General features: G+C 31.6%; 1 protein-coding gene across 2 annotated transcripts in view; it reads left to right on the forward strand.

The window, feature by feature from the left end:
* LOC143054483 (uncharacterized) overlaps window positions 1-23,701 on the forward strand; it is a 253,158-nt gene that overhangs the window by 196,716 nt on the left and 32,741 nt on the right. The window contains exons 1-3 of one of the 2 annotated variants that reach the window (XM_076227507.1): window positions 517-603; window positions 1,231-1,338; window positions 16,877-16,948. In XM_076227507.1, the coding sequence (XP_076083622.1) occupies window positions 526-603; window positions 1,231-1,338; window positions 16,877-16,948 (258 nt within the window). In that variant the 5' untranslated portion in view covers window positions 517-525. Of the gene's footprint in view, window positions 1-516; window positions 604-1,230; window positions 1,339-16,876; window positions 16,949-23,701 lie in introns of those variants that run through there. The other variant, XM_076227506.1, reaches the window with a different exon arrangement.

A 23,701-nucleotide genomic window follows, 5' to 3' on the forward strand; every position in this document is an offset into this window, starting at 1 on the left:
TTATATTTATTACACATTATTGTTCAGTTTATCAGACAAGTTTTGATGTCAGTTGTATTATTCCAGGTTTATACTGGATGGACAGCATTAATGTTGGCATCCATGGGAGGACATGTGGAAGTGTCTCGACTACTCCTGAAGAACAGATGTAACAAAGATATCACATCAGTATGTTATCTACTAAATCTGATTACATTACTTTTAATCAACACAAAATCATGTTGTTAATTAGACAGGTTTAAAGGACAACTAATATTTGTAAGAATCATATAAAGTGGGGTCTCATTTTACTCATAGTATTATTTTAAATCAGAAAATATAACTTTTTTCATTTTTCTTTGAAAAAATTACTTTTATAAAATTTATGATTTTACTGAATCTACACTAAATTCTGTTGTTAATCAGACAGTTTTAATTAATGTGACTGGTCATTTTTGTTTATATTTATTACACAACATTGTCCAGTTTATCAGACAAGTTTTGATGTCAGTTGTATTATTCCAGGGTAGTGGATGGACAGCATTAATGTGGGCAGCCTTTGAAGGACATGTGGAAGTGTGCCAACTTCTCCTGGAGAACAGATGTAACAAAGATATCACAGATGTATGTTATCTACTAAATCTGATCACATTACTTTTAATCAACACAAAATCATGTTGTTAATTAGACAGGTTAAATGAACAACAAATATTATTTGTTAGAATCATCTAAAGTGGGGTCTCATTTTACTTGTCTCCTCGTACTAAATCAGGAAATGTTACTATTTTTCATATTTCTTTGAAAAAGTTTTTTTTTTAAATTGATCATTATTCTAAACCATGTTAATCAAATCAGACAATTTCATTATTATATCAACAAATACTTGCTATAATTATATAAAGTGAGATCTCATTTATCTCTGTGCATTGCACTGAATCCCTTGATATAAATATTTTATGCATTTCTTGAAAAAAGGTTAACATGACATTTCTAATGGAAGTTCTGACATCCCACAAAAAAACCTTGTTGTTTATTTGTTGTTTATGTACAATATGAATACAAGTTTGACTAGTCATTTTGTTCAGTTTTGACCACTGATTCATGTGATATACATTTTGTTTTTATTTATTACACAACATTATCCTGTTTATCAGACAAGTTTTATATCAGTTGTAGGATATGTTGTATACTATTTATATTGGTAACAAAGTAGTATCCATAATATTTACATGTTATTTTGTATAATTATAGAAAGATGGTAAAACAGCTCTACATCTGGCTGCTGAGTGGGGAGAGCTACATGTCACAAGATATCTAGTAGAAGAAGGAGGCATCAGTCCCTTTGTTAAAACACATGAGGTAATATATAATAGTCAAGGCTCAGTATTCAACTAGTAAATAATGCAACACTAAAATGATGTTTTAAGATATTTTTGGTCAAATGGAATTTTTTTTCTCAAGGTTATAGTTACACATATTTCATATGATACTTTAAATTGAACTAAAAATATTAAAGTGTTTTATAGACTTGTATGGCTTAGTTTTACTATAAAACACATGAAAATAGATGATCAGGCCACCCTTAAAAAATTGTTTGTTTGGCATTGCCGACCCACACTATCAGCAGGTGGGTAGGTAGGAAGGGATTTTTTTTTTACATTTAAAAGCTTTATACATGTAAATCATGAAGTCTCTAGATCAATGTTGTCTAAAACATTGCACCAATTTTGCATGGAATTTTATTTTCTAAAATTTTCGAATGAATATGACTTGAAAACTGTAAGTGATAAACACACGCAATCTTCAGAAATGATCATAGGACAATAAAACAAATCACATGAAATATAGGGTGAGTCCCTGGGGGTCATCCCCACCCCCTTCAATTTGAGAAAATGCTTTTATCTTGTAAACGGTCCAGATCCCCACCCCTAAACCATATATATTCTTGAATGGGACGATAAAACAAATCAAACGAAAATAAAGGGAAGTCCCTGGGGGTCACCCCCACCCCGTTCAATTTGAGAATATGCTATTATCTTGTAAAAGGTCCAGATCCCCACCCCTAAACCATATATATTCTTGAAGGGGACAATAAAACAAATCAAATGAAATAAAAGGGAAGTACCTGGGGGGTCATCCCCACCCCGTTCAATTCGAGAATGTACTATTGACTTGTAAACTGTCCAGATCCCCACCCCTAAACCATATATTTTCTTGTGGGGGACAATACAACAAATGGAATGAATTAAAAGGGAAGTGCCTAGGGGGTCACCCACCCCTCTTGTTTGAAAACCTGTAAACGGTCCAGATTCCCACCCCTAAACCATATATATTCTTGAATGGGACGATAAAACAAATCAAATGAAATAAAAGAGAAGTCCCTTGGGGTCACCCCAACCCATTCAATTCGAGAATGTACTATTGACTTGTAAAATGTCCAGATCCCCACCCCTAAACCATATATTTTCTTGTGGGGGACAATAAAACAAATGGAATGAATTAAAAGGGAAGTGCCTAGGGGGTCACCCCACCCCCTCTTGTTTGAAAACTTGTAAACGGTCCAGATCCCCACCCCTTAACCATATATATTCTTGAATGGGAAGATAAAACAAATCAAATGAAATAAAAGGGAAGTCCCTTGGGGTCACCCCACCCCATTCAATTTGAGAATGTGCTATTAACTTGTAAACTGTCGAGATCCCCACCCCTAAACCATATATTTTCTTGTTGGGGACAATACAACAAATGGAATGAAATTCAAGGTAAATCCCTGGTGTCACCCCCATCCTGTTCAATTTAAGAATGTGCTATTATCTTTTAAACGGTCCAGATCCCCACCCCTAAACCATATATATGCTGGTAGGGGGTGATAAAACAAATGAAATAAAATAAAAGGGAAGTCTTTAGGGGGTTACCCCACCCCCTCTTGTTTTAAAACGGTCATGATCCCCACCCTAAACCGTATATATTCTTGTACGGAAGAATAAAACACATCAAATGAATAAGAGGGAGAGTCTATAGGAGTCACCCCACCCCTAAACCATATATATTCTTGTATGGAAAAATAAAACATCAAATGAAATATAGGGAAAGTCCATGGGAGTCACCCCACCCCACATGTATGAAAAACTTTTAAATGGTTGAGATTCCCACCCCTAAACCATATATATTCTTGTATGGGACAATAGAATAAATCAAAGTCCCTGGTGGTCACCACCACCCCCTCCTGTTTGAATACTTGTAAATGTATGGGACCATAGGAATGGCGAGTTATGGGAGCTTTGTTTGGGAGACTTCGTAATAGCATCCTGTTACAATTACTTCTTGTTTCATGTAAGACAGTCAGTTTTATTGGCAGAGTTAACCAAAGTACCCAGAAAAAAACACAGAACTTCAGGCAGGAAACTGACAAATTAACCATATAAAATGTATGACGTGAAACTTGAAGTTTTATTGTGGGACTGCCCATTGAACAGAACATCTTGAAGTTGTGGTCACAGTTTTGTTAAATAACCATAAGTTAAATGGCTCAACCACTACGGCTCCTTGTACAAATGGACAAAGATTTAAAACTTTGATTGTTTGCTTTGGTTTTACTTGAAGGAAAATGCCAACCTGCGGGAGGAAACTGACTAACCTATCACATATGACAAGAAATCAAACCTTAATTTTGCAACTGCCCAACTAGGGCTCAAACCAATACCTAGATGCTAGTAATCATACATGTAAGGTGTGACGAACTACCATACAAACACGCCTAAGTACTGCCCCTGAGAAGTTTTGAGGATAAAGGATTTGTACCAAATTAGGATAGCAAAATATTGGAAGGTTGGCACAAATAGACACGGTGTTTATACTAATATTATCCAAGTGCAAGGTTTTTCAGGGCTAGGTTTAAAACGTATGATAAAATCAAAATGGAAATATGAAGCAGGACAGACAATTTTTACAGATAAATAAATTATGGGTTGTAATGCTTGTTTGATTAACAGAAATCTGGACATGCATTACATGAATACAGATAGATTAATGAGCCCTTAGAATTGAGGAAAAGGAGGGGATTTTATTCATCACTAGTACACTAGATACAGTGATGATTCTACTATATAGTTTAGGGCCGCTTAGCGGCCCTAAAATCGGCCAGCGGCCCCAAAAAAATATTTGTGAATATAAATTCCCAATTCATGAAAATAAAATAAAAATCTGTTTTCCAGGACTTTATTCGTTATAGGTTGAAAATATAGGCAAAGTATAGATGTTTACAGTGTCCTATATTTTGACTTTAGTGGACGATTTGATTCTGTCATAGATATCTATGATTATGTCAACATTTGGTAAACAATTTTAGCAGCCAGATTCAATTGATTAAAATTTTATTTGATCTCGTAAAAGTAGATCGCCTAGCAGGTTCAGGGATGATTCCAGGTGTTTTCAAATGGGTCCCTTGAACATCAAATTGGGATTTTTATCCCAATTGGGAATTTTTTATGCATACAATCTAAAACGAAATAATATCATTTTCCTGACCTGTAAAAACGGAAAATGTATATTAAGTTTCACCTGAACACTGCTTGAAGAAGTTATTGGATTCAGACCAGTGAAGTTGTAATACATGAATACCATGAATACCATTGCACATGATGCACTATCATCTTAACTTTGGTAAACAAGGCATATATATACCAGCTAACATAAACCTATGGCATTTAAGCAGTTTAGCTATTTATTAGAATTTCAAATTATCTCATAATATATACAGTCAGGGGCATTACTTAAACAAGTAACAATTAAAATTACCTATACAAGTAATGTTGAAAACGAGGCTAATTTAAATATAACTTATATAAGTCATTTTTCTGAATATTATTTTTATAGGTGTCCAAGAATACAGATTTTATTAGCTTTAAATAATTTTCACAGTTATCTGGTTATTTTTCCCTTGATATATAAAAACTAATTCTTCAGAAACACTAATTAACTTTCCGATGCACTTATCTTTCATACCGACGCTTCTGGGTCAAAGATTTGTCTCTTGGGACTATTAAATTATCATTTTTCTCTAAAATCTTGAAGGTAGACTGATATAAATAGATAGATACTTGTGAATTAATTAAGACCTGAAGTTATTTATAATTTGTAATCTAAATCAATGACATATGTGCCTTAGATAAGTGTAATTGCTATTTTTTTCAAAAATGTTTAAAATAACGTATTCAAGTAATATTTTTGTCATTATTTTCAAAGTAACCCTTTATCTCTATACTCCTCTCAAAACTGATAAATTCTTTATTTTATGATATAAAATGTTGTTAAAAATCATGAAAACTACATTTAGGCCAGGATTTTTTAATTTGTTGGTTTACGGATCCGCCGACCCGATTTTGTCGATTTCCAGAATAAAAATAAAATTGACTTTTCATGCTTTTTTATTCCCGCCGACCATACCAAATGCATTATCCCTGAAAAATAATTAAAATATTCTTTTTTTTATGAAATGAAATGCATTAATCATGTTAATCACCAACAAAATTGATAACACTTTATGAAGTGAAAAAATAAAACTTCCAGTTTACGTTTCTAAAAATAGACAAATCAATTATAAATAACCTTGAAATGTCATTTGCGCAAATAATGTAGCTGAACAAAACCTGTGTTTAAAACCAATTACAAAATAAATTCGTTTTCCGTATTTGTCATCAGTCCGTAAGATGCATCATCTGAAATAATAGACTTGTCCAAATGTGAACAGGTGGAAGACATATCAATTTACAGTACTAAATATTAAATAATCATTTGGAATTTTCTTGTTTCATAGATAAAAAAAAATATTGTCCATTTGGATAAAAAACGGGAATGCATGACCACAGGTTAACCCGATAGTCTTGTTTTCCAGTGGACGAGTTTATTACGTTTTTGACACGTGTGTTGAAACTTATTTTCATACGACGTTTTTACAATTTTTTCTTTATCAGTTTTCATGCTTGAAGATCATAATTCACCAAGTTTTCTTGAACCGATTAAGAGCTATATGCTAATCTGTTTTTCTTGTTTGTGAAATGACGATTTAATTTCGTCTTTATCCGTGCACCCCCCCTTTTTTTATGGAAAATGATTAGAATGTCATGCGATGTTTATGACAGCGGAGCAATAAAATTTCATTAAACTAAAATCTAAGAAATTATGACAAAATAGCATAACAAACATATTGTTAGAAAGGTGAAATATATATTTATTTTGCATATTTTTCTGTCTTGAAAGATATTTTTTTTTCTTTTTTTTTTCCCGACCGACCGACCCGACTTTTTCATGCGAAAAATCTGTAAACCAACAAAATAAAAAACACTGGCCTTAGTCTATGTTTGTATTGAAAATTGAAATAACTCTCTTAAGTAATTTTATTATTTTTAAAATAAACAATTACTTATATAAGTAATTAAAAATAATAACTTGTTTAAGTAACGCCCCTGACTGATATAAGATATCTTATATAACATATTAGATTAGATTTTTATAAGATATCTCATTTAATATATGAGATATCTTATATAATTTATTTTTTTAAAGCTATCTCATATATATTATATGAGATATCTTATATTATATGAGATATCTTATATTATATGAGATATCTTATATTATATGAGATATCTTATATATTTAATAAGATATCTTATAAAGTTTAAAAACTTTATAAGATATCTTATATACTTTATACTTAGATATCTTATATACTTTATAAGATATCTTCTAAAGTTTATAAGATATCTCATTAAGTATATGAAATATCTTATAAATATTTTTTATACAAGATATCTTATATAGTTTATTGGATATCATCTTAAGAAAACTATATAAGATATATTATATGAATTATCTTATAATTTCTATACGATGTCTCTAATAATATATCTTATATAATATATATAGATTCTACCACTTCATAGAGTGTAATACGATATTTATCCACTCGAGACAGTTAAATTTTCAAATTTAAAACGCAAGGCTTGCCCGAGTATTTTAAATATTTAAAATTTAACTGTCGAGAGTGGATAAATATCGTATTACACGAGATTTGGTGGTGGAATCTGTTTCTCTAATGATTTTCTAACATTATGCAGGCACACTTATTCCTTCTTTTCAAATGATTGCAAAAAGATGTGTTCTTTCTATGTGACTTCATCAGACATGGTCGCCTTTTTTCATGCCGTCACAATAGGAAATTCAGAGGAATGCAAGAACATTCGACGTCATAATCGGATTTTACCCAATGAAGTACTGAGATCAAACGAACCACACATTGATTAAATTTTTTTTATACAATGGGTGCAGAAAGGGATAAATTGACGAAGAATTAGAGAAATAAGATATATCTTAAATAATCTTTTTTATAAGAAATCTTGTATAAATAGATATCTTATATAGTATATAAGATATCTTATAAATATACTGTATATAAGATATCTTTTATATAGTTTATAAGATATCTTATACAATTTATAAGATATCTGATAAAGAAAACTATAAGAGATATATGTTATAAACTATAAAAGATATCTCTTAAATTTTATAACATATGCATGTAAGCATGGTAAGATATCTTATAAACTTTATAAGATATCTTACAAACTATATAAGATATATAATGAACTATTATATAAGATATCTTATAAAGTTATGAGATATCTTGAAGTTAGATTAAATACAAAACGGCTTGCCATATTAACCACTGAAAAAAATCATCCATTCGGTATTTTTTCAACAGATCATCTTTATAAGCTTACCTTGATTCAAATGGATTTCAAATTGAACTGGCCAATTGTCAAATTCAGAAAAGCAATTACAAAAGGTTATATACTTATATTTAAAGCAATTGCACCATGCACCAATGAACTTTAAAATTATTTGGATCATTTTTATATCTTTTGAAACAGTTCCATAATGATGACATCGTATTTCAGGGGGGGGGGGGGGGGGGGGGGGCTCATTTCATGAATGGTCCATCGTCAACATTATTTTCAAAAACGCTCAAACTTTTGTCTTTTGAGGAAATAGAGTAAAATATAAAATAATTTCTTTTACAAAACAGGATTTAAGCAAGTTACATAAACGGCTCTGCTGGGCAATCTGCTTTTATAAGATCGGCGCCCATTAAAATTTATTCATCAATGTTATATCAAAATTTGAATTTTTTCTTTGCCGAGGTCTGCTTTGACACCAATTTTGACAAAAAGCATGTTTTTGATCAACCTGCTAAGCGATCTACTTTTGTGAATTCAAATACTCCCATAAAATTTTATTCAATTGAATCCGGCTGCTAAAATTGTTTACCTCACGTTGACATAATTAAATAGTTGTTAATAAAATGCGATCTTAGTCAGCATTCTTATCCGGATTTTACTACGTTTTGACGACAAGCTATGAAAAATTATAGTTGCGGTAATAGGTGACTGAAACTTTTTCGGAAATACCGATTTTTATTTTATTTTCCTGAATTGGGAATTTATATTCACTAACATTTTTTTGGGGCCGCTGGCAGATTTAAGGGCTGCTAAGCGGCCCTAAACTATATAGTGGAATCATCCCTGAGGTTGATCAAAAACATGTTTGACAAATTTTATATTTGGCTCTATTTCATCAAAAGACAAAAGTTTGAGCGTTTTTGAATAATAATGTTGATGATTAGACCATTCATGAAATACGATATGTCACCATTTAATATGGAACTGTTTCAAAAGTTCTGAAAATGATCCTTTTTTTCTTCTTTAGAATACCATCAACTTTTGGGGAAGTACTTTCCGGCGCATGCATAAATAGTTTTAAGTTAATTTCAAATATTTTTTTATTTATTTATGAAATTTACAATTTTTCCAAATAATTTTAAAGTTCACTGGTCAATTGCTTTAAATATCTTATATATTAAGTATATAAACTTTTGTAATTGTCTTTCTGAATACGACAATGGACCAGTTCAATTTGAAATCCATTTTAATCAAGGTAAACTTATAAAGATGACCTGATGAAAAAATACCAAATGGATGATTTTTTTTTTCATTGGTTTATACATGTATGGCAAGCCATTTTGCTATTTAATTAAATTTCAAGATATCTTATACACTTTATAAGATCTCTTGTATAGTTTATAAGATATTATATGAAATATCTTACAGATTATATAAGATATCTTATAAAGTTTATGAAATTTACAATTTTTAAAATAAAATCATAAAATATAAGAGATATCTTATAAACTATATAAGATATCTTATAAACTATATAAGATATCTTTAAGATATCTTATAAACTATCTTATAAACTCTTAAATATATCTTATAAACTATACGAGATATCTAATCTGAAATATATTCATAAGAGATCTTTAAAACTTTAGGAGATATCTTATCAAGTATATAAGATATCTTATAAAATATATAGTTTATAAGATATCTTATATAATTTTCTTTGTAAGATATCCCACAAACTATACAAGATATCTTAGAAACTATATGAGATGTCTTATCAACTATATAAGATGTCTTGTAAATTATAAAAGATATCTTGTAGATTGTAAAAGATATCTTGTAAATTATAAAAGATATTTATAAGATATCTCATATACTTTATGAGATCTCTAATAAACTTGAAATTTGATTAAATAGTAAAACGGCTTGCCATAGATTTATGTAAGCTGGTATATATGTTTATGTATATGTTATATGCCTAGGTTACTTTGAAGTAAGGCGTCAAAGAAAAAAAAATATAATAGCCTTTCAAGACGTCATAATTATTTGGACTAGTGCATCAAGTGCACTGATATTCATGTAATACAACTTCCCTAGTCATGCTAGTCTCAATCCAATAACTTTCAAGTAATCTGGTGATCATATCTATGTGATCAGAATAATATATATCATAATCAGTAGCCCATCCATAATTATTCAAAATGTTACAACTTCTTAAATCAGTTTAGAGGTTAAACTTAATATACATTTACGTTTTTACAGGAAAATGATTATGATGATATGATTTCGTCTTAGATTTTATGCATAAAAAAATCCCAATTGGGATAAAAATTCCCAATTCGATGTTCAAAGGTCGGACCTATTTGAAAACACCTGAGATACATTTATAAATATATGTTTCTGTCAGTATCTTTTATGTTTTAAGAATTATCTTATTCATGTTAAGAAGAAATGCAAGAAAAGGAGGAAGGACTTCAATTGACAAAAGATGCTAGTCTTTAAAATATGTATGTTTTGTACCAGGCTAGCATCTACTGGTACAAAACTACTATAAACCTGTAAATCTGGGACCATTTTGGTCTTTATGCTTTGGTGCTTACAGCCATAATTATCTTGAATGCATCATTGTGGTTCTGACTATAGTAGATACTTTGTTCTCTGGTTCAAGGGAAAATTTGTCAATGATAAATTTCAAATATTTAATAAGTTCAACAAATGTAAGAGCCACGCATATTTGTTCTGTGATGTCCCGGTGAAAAACTTTTATCTCATGAAGCGACAATGCTTTACAAAAGATAAAATTTGAGTCCTCTACAAGGTCTTTCATAACGTTTCTTTAAAAAAATAGCTGAAAATTTGATTTTTGATAAAATCCATCTCAATCTCTCTTAACCAATGTATTGCAGCATAGGGAGATGCTTTACCCTGCCGGCCTCTTTGACATTACTTTTGGCAGTTTTTTTTCTATTCCATGTCATTTAAATGTTTGCTCCCAATACAGTGTAAGGCAAGCGCTTTTAAGATCGTGATTTGAAATAAGTAAAGCCAGGAAGAAACTCGGCAGATACGATCAAATTCCGGCACAATTTCGATTTTTTTAAAATAAAAAAACAATAAATTTCTGAATCGCAAATAAAATTATTTGGGCGGCAAGTTTTTCAGTGGGTCGGGCGGCAATGCCAAACAAATGAAATTTGATTTTAGGCCTCATATACATAGATGCCAACCATTACGATTTTCCCGTAATTTTTCTGATTTTGCGATCAAAACTACGCTATTACGATCAAAGTCGAATAGTTACGGATTCGCAATCATCGTCGTTCAATTTTGTAAAAAGCGGATTTTTATCATTGCTTTTCCGTCTTGGTCCGGTATTTAGAAAATGCCAATGTGATACTTCCGGTTTCTCGGGAGTTATCGACCTATTTTTGGGTAACTAACTGACTTCCAAAGAGGCAAACTTGCATTTTATGAGTAGCTTTCCCCCTTTCTCTACTTCTCCTTGACAAAATGAAAATATACGAGTCGAGAACATCTAAACAGGGCTTAAATTAAAATATTGTTTGTTTGCAGTTTACCGACCGATCCTTGAAAATCCTCCCGACTGTGAAAATTTTATTGCTTTAAATTTGAAGAATTTTTTTTTAATACTTCTATTGACGCGATCCGGAACTTTGGGTCCTTTCCGGAAATGATTTAAAGTCTGGGTCAATTACGCATTTCAAGTTCGGTTTTTCTTAGCTTCCCGTCAAGCGTTCATGTGACCATTTAATGATAAAGCACATGGAAATTGTTTACAGGTATCCTTGAAGTCACGGAGGAGTACTTTACGCTGTCGTCTCGTGTCAATTTTAAGACAAATAAAAAACAAAAAAGTTTATTAGTAAACTGTTTATACAGATTCAGGCACATGTAATGATGTGTGATGATATCATTGACGATGATGCAGCGGATATTCATAACTGACACAATAACCATTCTGTCCCAAACAAATCGGGTACAGAATCTGTGGAGCCTGACTTTATGGAATCAATTTCAGTGGTTAAATAATTCGACAGCAGCTTGAAGTATGGCATATTTTCTACAAATCGTTGTGAAGACGACAAAGATGAAACCACTCCTCCGTGACTTACATCTTCATGGATATCTGTAAACACGCCTGTACGGAGGAAGGGCTCATTTGAAATGTTAATGGATATAGATCATGCCAAATCAATAAGAAGCAACCTTAACTACACAAAGATGTAGAGAAAATGAATGGTTAGCTTGAAAAATAAATATACTCTCTCTATATTAAATCTATCTTCGATTGCAATGAGTATGCTCCTATAGGATAAGGGGGGGCTGGCCCACTCATTGCAATTATTCTCTTTCTTACAATATTAAATATACCCAAACTGTGTGGCCTGTGTGAATTCAATTAAAACATGTACTTAGGAGCTATGCTGCCAATTTTTTTTATGCATTAAAAACATTTCAGTACAGACCATTTACTTTTAATGGGGTGCTATGGATTTCACCCCAAACTTTAGATTTCTTTGGTTTTCATTAAAGCCTGGCAAAAATATAACCTTATCACATATAATTAAATATTGTTAGAAATATGAAAACAGTCGAATGTCTTAATACTTTTTTTCAAGTTGCCTTTTTTTCAATTGAGGAAGATTCAATGGTTATTTTTTTTTTTATTAAAAATACACTCTTTAATACATTGTTTTATAAATCTTTAATATCTACATTTTTCTGATGAAAAAACTCTACTCATGAAAACATTCTAGTCAAGAAGCATACATGTCTGAATATATTTCTTTAAAACAGTTCTAGTCATAATGACATTCCTTGTTTATAAGTGTTCCAGTATTTAATAATTATACCATATTTTATGTCATAAATTGGATAATGACACTATGTTTTGGTTAAAAAGTTTTTTATCTGAAAATGCCTGTTCATTTGATGTTGGTTTTCAGCATGTCCAGTGTTTGTTGTTTTAAAATGTTTTTTTTTCTTCACAAGAAACTTGGTTTAGTGTAACTGCTTGTTTAAACTGTATTTTGGCTGATAAAATAAAATATTTTTCCTACCTACCGACCCTTCAGTCTGAAGGTACAGTCGGAAAACTGCAAACAAACATATTTTTAAGGTTGGCCCAATTAATGAAAAGAATACATACTACAGATAACATGTTTAACGAACATGTTAGTGCACATCACTTTGCAATCACTCGTCAGTAATTTTTATTGGTAAATGCACGTTTTTGAATGATTACTGAAAACTTTTCATAAATACGGAAAATTTGATAGTTTGTTACTGAATGGGTCAAAAGGGGGTTGGCATCTATGCATATAAAAGAAATCCAGTATTTGTTTTCAAAATCTTCAAAAATAAAATGATTTTGTTTATAGACCACTTATACATTTTGGGGGATTAGTTATACTAAAAGGGAATAATTTTATTATTCCATAATTTGTAAGCCAAAGTATATGAATATCTCAGTTTTAGGGAAAAGAAGCAATAATAATTAAAAACCAATTGTTCAGAGAACAATTGAAAGTCTTTCCACACCAAAGAAATTTGGATCAGAAGGTAATTTCTTCATACTGATGCGATAAATGATGGTTTAATTATCTTTTTGAGTGATATAAGGGAGATAACATGCTACTTCCGGTGATATAAATGTCACATCCGGTCTTATAGGATAGCTTCTTTCACACTGATTCCAAAAATATATAGTTTCTATATACTTTTGTATGTAGAATGGGAATAACTGACCACTTCCGGTTTGATGGCAGTCGCTTTTAGTCTTCAGTAATCTCTTCATGTATCTATATGACAAAATATATGGATTCTGAGTAATTTTATGTGAAAAAAATTGCAAAAAAAGCTACTTCCGGTTTTCTTAAGGTCACTTCCGGTAGCCATTTTTCAAGGTCATTAGTCAATTAACCTTTTCTATAAGGTCAAATGTCTTTATAATGAACTTTATTGAAGTTATAATCAAATAACCTCATATCAAGACATTTCAGGGGCAACAACTCCTATAAATTGCCATTTAATTGTATAAGACTAAATGTAGCATATCTTCATTACAATTAAGCTGACATTTTGCACTTGTTTTTTTATATGTATCTCTCACAGTGTCGGAGAAAATGCAAAAACAAGCAAAAGTCACAATTGAAAACTTGACCTTGACCTTTGACCTTGACCTCATTTTCTAAGTTAGGACCTAGGGGACTCAAATAAAAACATTCCAGGGTGATACGGTTATTTGTTAATGAGTAAAATAAACATACCGACAAATTTATTTTGTAAAGGTAGATAACTCCTATAAAATTTCATCGAATCGCTTCGATCCAAATACGCCAAAAATTTCTGAGGATGTAACGAACAATTTGTAAAAAGAATTTTGTCGCTATCTTTTTTTGTTACGAAGGAGATGCACACAGATGAAAAACAGTGAATAGGGAGATAACTCTTACAAAGAAAATGGTTCGCCTTAGCAGGGTGAAATTTAAAAGCGCATAATTTATACGATACCATATGAGAAATATCTAAGCAACATATTGCGAAACAAACATTTATCGCAAGAATAAAATTTGGCGGAAAAAAAAAATAATAATAATCAGAAGAAAAACAATAAGTCTTTCCACAGAAAAGTGGAAAGACTTAATAACCTATAAGTAATTAGATAAAATAGTTTTTGATATCAAATATAATAATTATACCCCCGCCCCTCCGCTTTAAAAAAGGGGGGTATACTGTTTTACCTCTGTCTGTCAGTCCGTCCATCAGTCCATCAGTCCATCAGTCCGTCCGTCCATCAGTCCGTCCGTCAGTCAGTCCGTCCCATGAAACTTTCGTCACATTTTTCTCAGGAACTACACATCCACCCTTTCTGTAATTTGGTATCAACATTTATATATGTCAGCCATACCGTGTGATGCGTTTTCAGATTCATCACTTGACAACTTCCTGTTTACCGAACACTTGTCTGATTTTACACATGATAGCCAAGTTGAAAATTTTCGTCACATTTTTCTCAGGAACTACAATACAAGGATTTCTGAAATTTGGTTTCAGGATTTATATAAGTCAGCTTTACCGTGTGATGCCTTTTCAGATTCATCACTCGACAACTTCCTGTTTACCGAACACTTGTATGATTTTACACATGATAGCCAAGTTGAAAATTTTCGTCACATTTTTCTCAGGAACTACAATACAAGGATTTCTGAAATTTGGTTTCAGGATTTATATAAGTCAGCTATACCGTGTGATGCGTTTTCAGATTCATCACTCGACTACTTCCTGTTTACCGAACACTTGTATGATTTTACACATGATAACCAAGTTAAAAATTTTCGTCACATTTTTCTCAGAAGATTTCTGAAATTTGGTTTCAGGATTTTTATAAGTCAGCTATACCGTGTGATGCGTTTTCAGATTCATCACTCGACAACTTCCTGTTTACCGAACACTTGCATATGTTTACACTATTAATATTATCCACTTGCGGCGGGGGTATCATCAGTGAGCAGTAGCTCACAGTTTCACTTGTTTGTATTGATTCAAAATTAGACCTGGCAATATCCTGAATATGGCACTTGTTGTCATTAAACAAAATGAAAACATACAACATGTCAAAAGACACATACACCAATCCATTGTCGTGACAATGATAACAAAATTATTAGAAAGTATCAAAATAGTCTTAAGCAATACATTAAATAAAGGCAGTAGTAGAAATTCATAAATCGATAGAGAAAAAAATAAATCCGGGTTACAAACTAAAACTCAGGGAAACGCATCGAATATAAGAGAACTACGATACAACAGAAACACAACATTAAAATGTAACACACACAGGAAACGAACTATAATATAACAATGGCCATTTCCCTCACTTGGTAAAGGGCATTTTAAAATAAAAATGGTGGGCATGCCAAACCTCCCGCTTTAATGGCGATGTTAATTATAACATTAATGTGACAACATTACAAAACAGGACTACAATACAAATAAATTGGAGAAAATATTAACCTGTCACTGATATTTTTCACACCTATAGTGAATACAACTCTTTGTCACTTAATTAGAGGTAATTCATGGATTATATTGGCTTGTCAATCAATGTTGTAATTTTTAATAAAACAATAATAACACAATTAGTCGGTTAGATACATTCTTTTTATATATTAAGTACATTATTATCTTCTTCTGATTTCTGGTTCTTGGCTCTTCCTTTGGGATGATACAAAAACCATGTGACCATGAAACGTCAATACACAAAACGGAAACAGTGGGAAATTCAACACAAATGTTAACAGAGAGCAAATAAAACACAAAGACAGTTACTGCATTGTAGTCATTTATTTTCCACAAAACCTATTTATTTAGAAATTTATGTAGGTTTGGCTATCACAAACATAGTTTTGGTCAGGAAATTCACATCTGACCACCTTTCTTGAGCTTGGATTTTTCCTCTGGTCTCGGGATCTCGCTTATAAGTTGGTACCCCTCTCTGGATTCTGAATTTTACTCCCAAACTTCCAACTTATAAGCAAGTACCTACGGTAATTTATGTATTTCCTTATCTATACAATGTCAGTGTTAACACTAAAAACTATGAAATCTGTAAAATAACAATATACATTTATAGGAGAGTATGGATAGGATATACAGAATAGAAAATCATGAATGATAGAAAAAAACTTCAGGAATAGAGAGAATCGGGCAAAAAAATGATGAATAGAAAATAATGGGGTGCTAAAATATATTAAAAAAAACTTGAGAATAATTTGTCCCAAAAAAAACCCAAATCCTACAACCCTCATCTAGACATAAGGATGCATTAACAGATTTAAAATAAAAAAAAAGACGTAAAATAAAAATACAAAGACTAAATGCTGACAGATTGAAATTATTTCATATGCTTTTAAAAAAGTTAAAAGCCTTCTTAAAGGCTACAGAAAAAGTTACAAAAATATTCAGAATGTTGTTCATGAGTTATATTTTATAATTGAAAATAATATGGTTAGCACCTGTAAAAACAAAATAAGACACCACTCAGCTGCTACTGGTCTTGTTTATTGTATGATATGTGTTACAAAAGTCTTCTTTGTAATAATCAGATAAAGGCAATATAAAGATTTGTATTTCAGGGTGAGACTCCATACGATCTGGCAGCAGCAGAAAAAGAGGGGCAGTATAAAGAAGTGATGGAATATTTACAGGTACACATACTTTTAATTACAAATGCTTACACTTAGAATAAATCAGGTACAAAACCAGGATACTCTAGGGGACATTCTTTATGTCTTGAAATAAAAATTTCAAATTCTAATGCAATTTATTTGTTATTACGATTTTGATTGGACAAAATCATATATTTGAGAGGCTAAATTCAAAGCTTTACCGACCTTTCACAAAGCTAAGGCAATTTTTGAATTCAGGAAATTATTGGTTTGTGATTTCTTCAATAATAAACAAAATTAGTAGATGTCTTTTATTTCATTCAAGAGTGTTAAGGCGAAAACAAGTTTTGCAAAATTCTATTTGAGATTCTTACACCGCCAGTCTGTCTATAACCTCCTTTTCATGGTTAACTAGTCTCATCTCAGATCAGGTTTGGGGTAATTGTAATTGTAATCATTAGTCAGCTATAATTGATTTCAATTTTTTAAGTAATCATTGTAATCATTAATCAACCAAAAATTACAAGTAATTTAATTTAATAAATTACTTTTCAAAACATCTTTTAATCCTGATTTTTTTTACAGTATTACATTAAATTGATGAAAAATTCTAAAAATTGCCTTCATTTTCAATATGAAAAAATAAAATATTTCATGTTTTTGATAAACCTTTTGTTATTCATTTTAAATAAATAGGATGACTTTATTTAGTATGTGCATACATTTACCTTGTTAGGTCCCCATGCCTGTCAGACAGTTTTCATTTGACCTCAATCTTATGTTCAGTGATCAAGGTTAAGTTTTCATGGTCAAGTCCATATATCAGATACAATAATCAAAAATTATACTATAATTGGTGTATGAAGTGACTGTAAGGTGTACATGTCCAACTGGCAGATGTCATCTGACCTTCACCTCATTTTCAAGGTTCAGTGGTGTAATTTGATTTTTGTGTTGTTCTTTTCTTCTAATATTATATGCAATAGGTCATCTATATTTGGTGTATCGAAGTAAATTACGATTTACATGTCAGTCTTGCAAGTGTATTTGACTTTGACCTCATTTTCATAGTTCATTGCTCATTGTTAAGTTTTTGTGTTTTGGTCTATTTCTCTTGAACTATAATTAATTGGTCAACTATATTTGGTGTATTGAATGATTGTAAGTTGTATATGTCTGTTTTGTAGGTATCACCTGACCTTGACCTCATGTTCATGGTTGATTGGTCAATATTAAGTTTTCATGGTTAAGTTTCTTTCTTGGATTGTATAGGCAATAGGACAACTATATTTGGTGTATCGAATGATTGTAAGTTGTATATGTCTGTCTGGCAGGTATGATCTGACCTTGACCTCATGTTCATATTAAGTTTTCATGGTTAAGTTTCTTTCTTGGATTCTATAGGCAATAGGACAACTATATTTGGTGTATCGAATGATTGTAAGTTGTATATGTCTGTTTTGTAGGTATCACCTGACCTTGACCTCATGTTCATGGTTGATTGGTCAATATTAAGTTTTCATGGTTAAGTTTCTTTCTTGGATTCTATAGGCAATAGGACAACTATATTTGGTGTATGGAATGATTGTAAGGTGTATATGTCTGTCTGGAAGGTATGATCTGACCTTGACCTCATTTTTATGGTTAATTAGTAAATGGTCAGGTTCTTTCTTATATACCAAAAGTAATAGGTCAACTATAATTTAATGCATATGCATGTATCTATTGTAAGGTGTACATGTCTTGTATAGTTTATCTGACCTTGATCTTCTTTTCATTGTTCATTGGTCATTGTTCAGTTTTCCTGGTTGATATGTTTCTTAGAAACTATAAGCAATAGGTCAACTATATTTTGTGCCTGAAACGATTGTGATTTGTACATGTATTTTCGGTTTGGTTTATCTGATCTTGACGAAATTTTCTTGGATCATGTAAAGTGTATGTGATACTTGAAGTAAAGCTTTGTATTTAAGAATAACAATGTTCAGTTTTTATACGACCGCAAATTTTGAAAAAATTTTCGTCGTATATTGCTATCACGTTGGCGTCTGCGTCGTCGTCGTCGTCGTCCGGCGTCCGAATACTTTTAGTTTTCGCACTCTAACTTTAGTAAAAGTGAATAGAAATCTATGAAATTTTAACACAAGGTTTATGACCATAAAAGGAAGGTTGGTATTGATTTTGGGAGTTTTGGTCCCAACATTTTAGGAATAAGGGGCCAAAAAGGGCCCAAATAAGCATTTTCTTGGTTTTTGCACCATAACTTTAGTTTAAGTTAATAGAAATCTATGAAATTTTGACACAAGGTTTATGACCACAAAAGAAAGATTGGGATTGATTTTGGGAGTTTTGGTTTCAATAGTTTAGGAATAAGGGGCCAATAAAGGGCCCAAATAAGCATTTTTCTTGGTTTTTGCACAATAACCTTAGGTTAAGTAAATGGAAATCTATGAAATTTAAACACAATGTTTATGACCACAAAAGGAAGGTTGGTATTTATTTTGGGAGTTTAGGACCCAACAGATTAGGAATTAGGGGCCAAAAAGGGACCCAAATAAGCATTTTTCTTGGTTTTCGCACTATAATGTTAGTATAAGTAAATACAAATCTATGAAATTTAAACACAAGGCTTATGACCATAAAAGGAAGGTTGGTATTGATTTTGGGAGTTTTGGTCCCAACAGTTTAGGAAAAAGGGGCCCAAAGGGTCCAAAATTAAACTTTGTTTGATTTCATCAAAATTGAATAATTGGGGTTCTTTGATATGCCGAATCTAACTGTATATGTAGATTCTCAACTTTTGGTCCCGTTTTCAAATTGGTCTACATTAAGGTCCAAAGGGTCCAAAATTAAACTTAGTTTGATTTTGACAAAAAATGAATCGGTTGGGTTCTTTGATATGTTGAATCTAAAAATGTACTTAGATTCTTGATTATTGAAGTTTTTTTGGTCCAGTTTTCAAATTGGTCTACATTAAGGTCCAAAGGGTCCAAAATTAAACTTTGTTTGATTTCATCAAAAATTGAATCCTTGGGGTTCTTTGATATGCCAAATCTAACTGTGTATGTAGATTCTTCATTTTTGGTCCTGTTTTCAAATTTCAAATTCTACATTAAAGTCCAAAGGGTCCAAAATTAAACTAAGTTTGATTTTAACAAAAATTGAATTCTTGGGCCTCTTTGATATGCTGAATCTAAACATGTACTTAGATTTTTGATTATGGGCCCAGTTTTCAAGTTGGTCCAAATCAGGATCTAAAATTATTATATTAAGTATTGTGCAATAGCAAGTCTTTTCAATTGCACAGTATTGTGCAATGGCAAGAAATATCTAATTGCACAATATTGTGAAATAGCAAATTTTTTTTTAATTAGAGTTATCTTTCTTTGTCCAGAATAGTAAGCAAGAAATATCCTATTTGTGCAATAGCAAGAATTTTTTTTAATTGGAGTTATCTTTCTTTGTCCAGAATCAACTTAAATCTTTGTTATATACAATATACAATGTATATACACTTTTTACTACCAACTGATAAATTTAAATAATCTTTACCATTCAGTGATAACAAGCAGTTTTTTTACATCTTAATATTTTATGATGTATTTAAATGAGTAGTTATTGTTGCAAACTCCATTAGAAATTTGAATTGATATCAGTTTTGAAAAAGGGAAACGGGGATGTGAAAAAAAAGGGGGGGGGGGGGTTAAATTTTTCTCATTTCAGATTTCATAAATAAAAAGAAAATTTCTTCAAACATTTTTTTGAGAGGATTAATATTCAACAGCATAGTGATTTGCTCAAAGGCAAAAAAAAACTTTTAAGTTCATTAGACCACATTCATTCTGTGTCAGAAACCTATGCTGTGTCAACTATTTAATTTTAGATTTAAAAAGTTTGAAGAAGAAATCTTTAATTGATTTGTAAAATCTTGGCATTTGTTTTGTGTAAAAAAAAAACATGTAATGTCAAAAATTTGATCACAATCCAAATTCAGAGCTGTATCATGCTTGAATGTTTTGTCCATACTTGCCCCAACTGTTCAGGGTTCGACCTCTGCGGTCGTATAAAGCTGCGCCCTGCAGAGCACCTGGTTGTGTTTTGGTCTGTTTTTCAATAACCATAAGCAAAAGGTCAACTATATTTGGTGTATACAAAAATTGTAAGGTTTACATGTCTGTCTGATAGGATTTATCTGACCTTGACCTCAATTTCATAGATCTTTTAAAATGTTGAGTTTGTGTAATACTTTTAGTTAAATGTTATCTTTTAGACATTCATTTAATCAATGGTCAGTAAAGGAGGCAAGACATTTCAGCATGTGCACTCTTGTTATGTTTTGGTCTGTTTTTCAAATACTTAAAGCAATATGAGCAGTATGTCAGCTATATTTTGTATATTGAATAATTGTAAGGTGTGCATGTCTGTTTCGCAGGTTTCTGACCTTGACCTAATTTTCATGCCTGGTTTATTGGTCAATGTTAAGTTTTTGTTCTGGTATGTTTTTCAATTACCATAAGCCAAAAGTCAACTATATTTGGTATACAAAAAAATGTAAGGTGTATATGTCTGTCTGTTAGAATTTATCTGACCTTGACCTCAATGTCAGATCTTTGTAAATACTTTTAGTTAAACCTTTATCTTTAAGACTTTCATGAAATCAATGGTCAGTAAAGGAGGCGAGACATTTCAGCGTGTACACTCTTGTTGAAGACATTTGACCTTTTATTTTTGGAAAAACTTTGTTTTGTTTAAAAGTGATAAATTATTTGCATTTGAGTCAACTCATCAGCTACATGTAGTCCTGATATTACTTAATTGATGAGGAAAGAAGATCTACAAAAATGTTTAAATAAATTAAATTATGTTGAGTCTTTTTTTTTTTTTTTTTAGCTATAATAAATAGAGAGATACACATATTATCAACTGCAGGTACACTAAGATCTGTACTTATTGTCTTTTTTTTGTTGGGATTTACAAGTACCCGGCCACGTCCACTCTTTGTTTTTGTTAAATGTATTTCTAATTGTATCCATCTGATGAGTTTAGCCTTTTTCAACTGATTTTTATAGTTCGTTATTATGTTGAACTGTTACACCACTGTCCCAGGTTAGGGGAAGGTTGGGATCCCGCTAACATGTTTTACCCCGCCACGTTCCGTATGAATGTGCCTGTCCCAAGTCAGGAGCCTGTAATGCAGTGGTTGTAGTTTGTTGCTATGTTACACCTTTGTATTTTCGTTTATTTTTTTTTTGTACATTAATTAGGCCGTTAGTTTTCTTGTTTGAATTGTTTTACAAGTGGTGCTAAACACTCTAAGTAGTATAATGCTACACTTGGATACCCTTACAAGTTGTGGGGCTTGACACTCTACTTGGTATATGATACACTTAGATAACGTTACCAGCCGTGGTGCTAAACAATCTCCTGGGTAGATGATACATTTGGATACCTTTATGATCATTGGTATTATACACTGTTTATAGAGAAAAACTAAACAGACTGAATAAGCGGTAATATAAAACAGAGATTTTTTTCAATAATTATATTCTCTTCTACAATGTTGAAGATAAGCCAACATGACTAAACATAGATCATTTGGGTTAAATACAAGTGTTGCGGCTATTATTTTAAAAACCGTTATAGTTAAAATAGAGAAAAATCTGACAAAAACAAAAAATACTGTACATCCGTACAACGACTTATAGGAGTTTCGGCGTCATATATTGACGTAATCTGAAATGAGGGTCGGTTGAAAACAAAACTTTACGAAAAAAGTGATGATTTCAGCTTTCCAATTTTGAACTTTCCATTTCTGAGTAGCAACATTCCAGCAGCACCTACATACGGGTATATATCTCCCAATTGATACGATATTCCCGTGCTTGTATTTCCTATCATGATTTTCTTGATATAGGCTTGCTGCTCACAAGGAAGCTATTAAACCAAGAGTTCCAAATGGTGAAGTTGAAATCATCCCTTCGCAAATTTAACGAACCCCATCACGAGTTGGTTGACCGTTATGAAATAACCGTTTCACAGATGCTATCAGATATGTTCCTGACGTCGTACCTACAATCCCCTTCCCTTTTACGAATAAGATCTACCGAATTATAATGTTTACTGTATTTGTTATAACATGAGCAACACGACAGGTGTCACATGTGGAGCAGGATCTGCTTACCCTTCCTGGGCACCTGGGATCACCCCCCGTTTTTGGAGGGGTTAGTGTTGCTTCTTCTCTAGTTTTATATGTTGTGTTATGTGTACTATATATATTGCTCATCTGTTTGTCTTTTTTCATTTTTAGCCAAGGTGTTATCAGTTTATTTTCGATTTATGAGTTAAACTGTCCCTCTGGCATCTTTCGTCCCTCTTTTTTGTCCTTAAATGATGAATTTAACAATTTTCTAGCATTTTTATACGCCCATCGTCTTTTAGACGGGACGTATTATGGTATACCGTTGTCCGTCCGTCCGTCTGTCCGTCCGTCTGTCCGTCCGTCATCCACACTTCGGACAATAACTCAAAAACACTTTCACCAATTTCCATGAAACTTAAGTGAAATGTTTATATCTATTGACGTAAGCTCCCTTTCGTTTTTTTTTAATTTCAGATTTTAAGTTTTGGATTTATGGGGCTTTATTCATAAAAAAGGGGGGATTTTCAACACTTCGGACAATAACTCAAAAAGGCTTTCACCAATGTCCATGAAACTTTGGTGAATTGTTTATATCTATTGATGTAAGCTCCCTTTCAATTTTTATAAATTTCAGATTTTTAGTTTTGGATTTA

The sequence above is a fragment of the Mytilus galloprovincialis genome, chromosome 12 (genome assembly GCF_965363235.1).
Source record: "Mytilus galloprovincialis chromosome 12, xbMytGall1.hap1.1, whole genome shotgun sequence".
Classification (NCBI taxonomy): domain Eukaryota; kingdom Metazoa; phylum Mollusca; class Bivalvia; order Mytilida; family Mytilidae; genus Mytilus; species Mytilus galloprovincialis.